The 6,985-nt window shown below is 43.6% G+C and overlaps 1 protein-coding gene across 1 annotated transcript in view; it reads right to left on the reverse strand.

The window, feature by feature from the left end:
* Positions 1 to 6,403, reverse strand: part of HTR7 (5-hydroxytryptamine receptor 7) — a 94,586-nt gene extending 88,183 nt beyond the window's left edge. Inside the window, exon 1 of the mRNA XM_052661159.1 lies at positions 5,859 to 6,403. Coding sequence (XP_052517119.1) covers positions 5,859 to 6,403 — 545 coding nt within the window. The remainder of the gene's footprint in view (positions 1 to 5,858) is intronic.
* Between the last annotated feature and the right edge of the window lie 582 nt (positions 6,404 to 6,985).

Genomic DNA, 6,985 nt, shown 5'->3' on the forward strand with positions numbered 1-6,985 from the left:
AAAAAAGAAGCAGAAAACTAAGCCCAGCACTTGGCTGGTATTCCCCTCTAGACATCTGCTCAGCTCTAAAGCTGTGCAGGGCAGGAGGCTAAGAAGCCAAGGAGAAGGCTCCCCAAAACACTTTCAGTGAGAATTTTGATAGTCTTGCACTGCTGAGGAGAGAAAAGACTTCTGGACTAGCCAGGGGGAGAAGTCACTGAGAACACCCTATGCTCTTAGCTGCAGTTCCAAGAAGGCTACAACCTAGAAAGAGGCATCGGCAAGTGGCACACACAGCTTTATCAAAACTAAAACAATGCCTATGATCAGCTAAGTCCCTAGCTGGATTATAATAATCAGTCCCCCAATGTGCATGCCTGGAAGTTTTTTCTCTGGAGATAAAATCACATACAACATTCACAATTTTCCATACAAAATGTTGAGTATACAATCAAAGTTAATTAAACATGCCAAGACACAAAGCCCAAACCCAGAGGGGAATAAAACACAGATCACAGACAAAGAAACCACAAGTGATTCAGGTATTAGAGTTAGTAGGAAAAGAGTCTAACTATGATTAATATATTCAGAAATATAATAAGAAGGTGGGAAAATTCATAAAAGGCAATGAATTTCATCATAGAGTTAGAATCAATAAACAGAATCAAATGCAAAAACTAGGATCAAAAATAATTTCTAGTACTGTAAAATTAAAACTACTGAGCAACATATTAGACATAGCAGAAGAGATGATTAATAAATAAGAAGGTAGGTCAAAATTCTTCAAAGCTGAAGCACAAAGAAAAGCTAAAATGGAAAAGAAAGAAGAGTGTAAGATACATGTGTGATAAAGGAAAAAGACCTAAATTATGTAAGTTTGAAGACACAGAAGAAGAGAGAAAGAAGGGGCAACAAAAGTATTTAAAGAGATACAACCAAGTTAGAGATAGCAATGCACAAACAGCGAAGTTACTAAGGGCCTCATCAGGGCGGACAGTAAATATACAACAGAAACTAATCAATAGCGCCAAACCTAGGGACATCATAGAAAGGTGGATGAAAGCTAAAGGCAAAAAGAAAATCCTAAAAGTAACCAGAGGTAAAAAAAAAAAAAACACAATAGCTTCAAAAAAGTATTAATAATGTTGGTTAATGACTGACTTTTCAACAGAAAGGATGGAAGCCTGAAGACAATGGAATAAGATTTTTAAAGTGCTGGGAAAAAACCTTCAATATGTTAATAGAATGACATACTTAGAGAAAATATCATCCAAAATGACAGTAAAATAAAGATATTTTCCGATAAGTAGAAACTGAGAGGATCTGTCACCAGTAAACCCTCACTTTGAAAAAATGCTAATAAAAGTCTAATGGGCATAAGAAAATGATCCCAGATGAAGGCATGGTCATGTAGGAAAAAAAATAAAGAGCAATATGTAAGAATGAATAGTGATTGTTTAAAGTAACAATAAAAATTCTAATACATTTTTTAAATGTGTATTGTAGATTAAAATGCATCTATAAAATGAAAGATGTGAGAGGGTATATAAAATTAAAATGCAATAAAGTATCTTATTATCCAGTATTACATTTACCCAAAAGAAACAAAAATATGTACACAAAAATGATTTATACGTTATATATTGATAGAAGCACTGTTAGTGAAAGGCTTCCCAGGTGGCGCTAGTGGTAAATAATCCACTTGCCAATGCAGGAGATGCAAGAGACAGGGATTCGATCTGTGCGTTGGGAATGATCCCTGGAGTAGGAAATGGCAACCCAGTCCAGTAATCTTGCCTGGAAAATTCCATGGACAGAGGAGCCTGAAAGGCTACAGTCCATGGGGCCGTAAAGATTCAGACACGGCTGAGCACGCAGACACTTACCTAATTCCTAGTATCCATGGTTAGTGACAGGTAGAAACTGAAAACAACTCAAATGTGCATCTACAGGTGAACTGACAATCAAATTAAATGGAATACCACTCAGGAAAAAAAGGAACAAAATACTGACACACTAAAAACCATTGATGAATCACATATACAGGTTTAGAGTGAGCAAAAGATGCCAGGTTTAGAAGTACACAGTATACTACTCCATTTTGTGAGCTTTTGACCAAGAGAAACTAGTTTATGATGCTAACAATCGGGATAACTGTTATCTCTGGAAGTAATATAAACTGGGAACAAGTAAGAAGGGGCCTCTGGCTGGTTAGTAATGTTCCACTTCTTGATCCAGTTACATTCACGGATTCATGTCACAGAAAGGGATCAAGCTTCACATTTAGGATTGTTCATTTTTCTATACATATTTCCAAAAAAAACAGAAAGTTATACACAGGATAACAAGACTATATCAACCACTACAATATAGCTTACCCAGTATCATTAATACACATGTTACTCCCTAATTACCCCCACCCAACTAGAGATAACTACTCTGATAAATTTGGTGCTCACCATTCTTCTGCACTATCTTATATTTTGATTCCTTATATATAAGTTCACCTAAATAATATATAGAATTGTTTTGCATGTTTTTAAACTTTATATAAAAGATAATTTTATTTCTGTTTTTAAAAGATCATTCTAAAGATGGCACAAGGAAACTTCCTAGTATGACAAAATATTCTGTATATTATTTGGAGTGTTGGTTAAATGTGTAAAAACATTTGTCAAAGCACATCAAAATGTACATTTAATACCTGTGCATTTCACTACAGGTAAATGTTACCTCACTTAAAACCACTGTTTAAAAAACAAATCATTCTAGCATTTTCATAGGCAATGGATGAGAAGTGAAATCAGGAAGGCCAGTTAAAATATTAGAGTAGACCTGGTGAGGACCAGACTCATCTCTCTGAGAAGTAAGGAACTAAAGTCAGGTTGTGGTCATAGTTCTTTCAACAGCTTAACTGTGAAGTGAAGGGCTTCCCAGGTGGCTCGGATGGTAAAGACCCTGCCTGCAAGGCAGGAGACCCGGATTCAATCCCTGGGTAGGGAAGATCCCCCGGAGAAGGGAATGGCAGCCCACTCCAATATTCTTGCCTGAAGAATCCCATGGAGAAGGAGGAGTCTGGTGGGCTACAGTCCATGGGGTCACAAAGAATCAGAGACAACTTAGCAATAATCCCTCCCCTTCCCACTGTGAAGTGAAGCAGTGACTGGAGGGAGGGATGACACCAAAGAGAAGTTCTCAAAAACAGAAGGTTAAGCCTGACCCTATTGAGAGGCAACACGGAAGACAAAGGAGAGATGAGGGGTTACGGGCTGAGTCCTCCAGAAGGTGAGAGGGGCTGGGATGGTCTGGTCTCTGCTGGGACACAATGCCTTCTTGCTTTTAACTAGAAGGAAGTAAAGGTACAGATCAGGAAAAATTGTTTGGTGATAGAAAGACAAAGGAGTTTCCATTCAATGGCTGCTACTTCTTCAATGATCATGGGTCATTACCTATAAAGGGTGGAGACTGGAGTGTTGAAGCTTATGAAAAGGGGCATGAAATTCCATTGGAAAAGGCTGGGAAAGCATCCCAACATGGTGGGGAAAGGTTAAGAAAAAAATCTAAGGTTCTGTTTTGCAAGGTTAAATGTCCAACAGGTATCCAAATCAAAAACAGGAATATTATTATTCATCTTTGCTTATGCTTCATGAAGCACAGTGTAACAAATATTAGGTACATGAAAGAATGAATGAATGAAGATTAAATCTTTTCATATTTTCTTAGTACCTTTTTATATTGTTGCCCATATTCTAACAAGGGAACTGAAGAAAAAATAGAAATAATGTACCTTATCAATCAATCGCTATCAAATGCATTTTCCTTTTCCTCAGTTTTAGTTCTGTTTGTTCTTGGAAGAAAAACAATCTGTGTCTTCCAATGTTACAAACTCTTCATTTTATCAAAAAATGACATGTTCATCCTCTAAAACAACTGTTCAGCAGAATTCATCAATTGGGCAATTTTCATTAAAAAAAAAAAAAACCTAAGAGATAAACTCTGCATCCCTATATTAACACAACTTGTGACATTCATAAGAATATATATAGTTGAAGAAGAAATTAGAAGCTCTTGCCAAGAAGGATTAACCTGTCTCTGTACTGGAGATGTTCCTGCTGCTGCTAAGTTGCACATGCATCATGAGTAAAGAAAGCCTTTAGCTTGCATACAGGAATCTCAGGGTGACCCCAGGAAACAATAAGCACATTGTGCTATTTGTTTATCATCTGTCAATTGTGAAACTGAAAAAAAAAATTATAAATGCATTACTTGCAGTCGAAATTATTTTTATTACATTAAGCTCCATTGAAAAGGGCTCCATTCATACAAGAATCACAGTTTTGGCTGGATGAACAGTCAGATTTTTACACTTATAATTCAAGCATATACTTACTACGTATATTGAGTGCACTCTCCTAGTTCCTGTTACCACAGTCAGACTATAAATGTGTATTTGTGGTCATGCTTAACTACAGTAATTCAAAACTTCAACTGTCAAGTTTGGAGCTAATATTCTCACGTAGGCAGTTCATGTTCTACTCTTAAAAATAATTCCTTATTTGCTATCAGAAACTGCTAATATAATACACAAAATAGCAGGATCAATTTTTTTTAATAATCTATATCTTTAACTAAATGCACTTTTTTCCCTGAAAAATATCCTCTTTGTTCAGTAACTATAAACCCTGGTGAAGCAGTAAAACAGCAGAACGTATTAAACATATACAAAACACACAGAGAGAAAACAGCCGTGTTTACAGCGAGGAAAAGAAGGAAAATCTCAGTTTTGTGCTAACTATGCTTTGAGACATTTTTTTAAATGTGGAGGCACCAATTATTTCTCCTTTGCTGGAAGGTCTACACATTTAAAGGTTCCGTAGGTCCACTAAGAAAATAAGCAACTGTTTCTCTGTATCATTAAACACAACAGGATACCAGTCCTGTGCCGATTTTAAAACACTAACAAAATTCTGTGAATATTAGGATTTAACATTTCAGTTTCAAGAGAAGAGTTAATTTGTCTCCAAAGAGCATTAGACCCATACTCCAAATTGTCAATTGCACAATATCTCTAGCACTGAAGGCTAGCTCCATTGCAGAATCTTACAATGCTAGAGTCTGAAGAAAACTTGCAGGTCTCCTATGCCTTTCTCCTACTCCAATCTGACACCCAAGACAGGGATTTTTTCCTCAGCATCCCTGACAGATGGTCAGTCTCTGTTTCAATTACTCCAGAGGGGGAGTTCTCAAGAGAAGATTCCCAAGGGATATGATGAAATGCTAGAATCAACCATTCAGACAGGGAGTACAGCTCCAATAAGCCTGTAGATACAGACAGCGTTGCCAGACACCAAAATCAGACTTCCAAAAGAAAGTGATTCAGAATCAGCAACGTTAAGACATGTAGACTCCCCAATCCTGGGACCACCCTAGGTCTTTTTATTGGCCTGGGACGTAGCGTCTACAATCTGGGAAGCAAGGTGGCTTTTCTCCTGCTGGTTTCTTAAGGAACTGATTCTTTCAGGCTCACAGCAAGGGTTTGTTAGGCTCAGAGAGGATCAAATTTCTTCCTTCTGAAAACCAAGCCAAGGGACCCCCTGGTGGAATTGCTAATGCTTAAAATACTCCTAACTTTGGTCTTAAAATTCTCACTGCAATAAACCAGGGCATTTCAAGCTCTTCTTTTAAAGGCATATACAGGCTAAGCTGTAACTGAAGTAGTTTGGTTGGTGTAGGGTTGACGTGTGGGGGTTGATGGTTTAGGCGCAGCCCTTCATCCCGCCGTGAAGTCTGGTTTATCTGACCAGGAAAGGCCAGCGCGCGGGGCTAAGCTGACAGCACACCCCCTGCCGGACCCCGTCACAGGGCTGCCCGGCCCTTACCTGTCGATGCTGATCACGCACAGGGTCATGATCGAGGCGGTGCAGCACATGACGTCCATGGCGATAAAGACGTTACAGAAGAAATGGCCAAAGATCCACTCGCCCCCAATAAGGTCGGTGACGCTGACGAAGGGCATGACCGCCACGGCCACCGAAAGGTCGGCCAGCGCCAGGGACACGATCAGGTAGTTGGAGGGCTGCCGGAGCTTTTTGACGAAGCACACCGAAATCACCACCAGGCAGTTGCCGGCGATCGTCAGCAGCGTGATGAGCGTCAGGATGGAGCCGATCACAACTTTCTCGGCTCGGCCGTAGTTGATCTGCTCCCAACAGCCGGAGGTATTGTCCCGAGGCGCGTCCCGGGTGGGCCCGGGGCTAGCCGTCACCTCCACGACCCCGTGCAGCAGGTGCGGCGCCCAGGAGCCCGCGACCGGGCCGGCGCCGTCGGGGCTCAGGTCGGGCAGCCCGCGCCCCACCTCCGGCAGGAAGAAAGAGCGGAGGTGCCCGTAGAGGTCCGGGCGGCCGCTGCTATTAACGTCCATCATCGTGCCGCTGTGCGCCGCTGCCCATGGAGCCGGCGCCCCCGCCAAGCGCTGCGGCTGCCGACCCGGGGGCTTCACCTCGCCGGTTCCGCTCCGCTCGGCCCAGCCATGAGGCCCGCGCTGACCGCAGGGGGGCGCCCCGGCTCGGCCTCGCGGCTCCGCACGTCCCGGTCCCGCAGCCGCAGCGGACAACACGGGAGCGCGGCCGCCCCGGGGACTACTTGCAGGACGCGTCTCCAGCGCCCGACGGATGCCTGGGCCGCGCGGGTTCGCAAGCCGGCGGGCCAGGCTCGGCCGGCCACACCGCAGTCCGCAGCCCGCAGCCCGCAGCCGCCGCGCCGCTCGGCCGAGAGCGCCCGGGAGGCAGCGGCAGAAGTTGCGGAGTGCGCCCCGCCCCTCGCGCCCGCCGCCGCCGCCGCCGCCGCCGCCGCTCCCCTGCGGCAGCCACGCCGCGTCCCCGTCGCCGCCGCCGCGTCCGGCCGCTGACCGCGCGCCCCGGGATCCCGGACGGGCTTCCCCGGCTGGGCAGGGGCCGCCGCCTCTCCCGCGCCTCGCCTCACCCACTGGGCGGCGGGGAGGTGCTCC

This window comes from Budorcas taxicolor, chromosome 23, assembly GCF_023091745.1.
Source record: "Budorcas taxicolor isolate Tak-1 chromosome 23, Takin1.1, whole genome shotgun sequence".
Lineage (NCBI taxonomy): Eukaryota > Metazoa > Chordata > Mammalia > Artiodactyla > Bovidae > Budorcas > Budorcas taxicolor.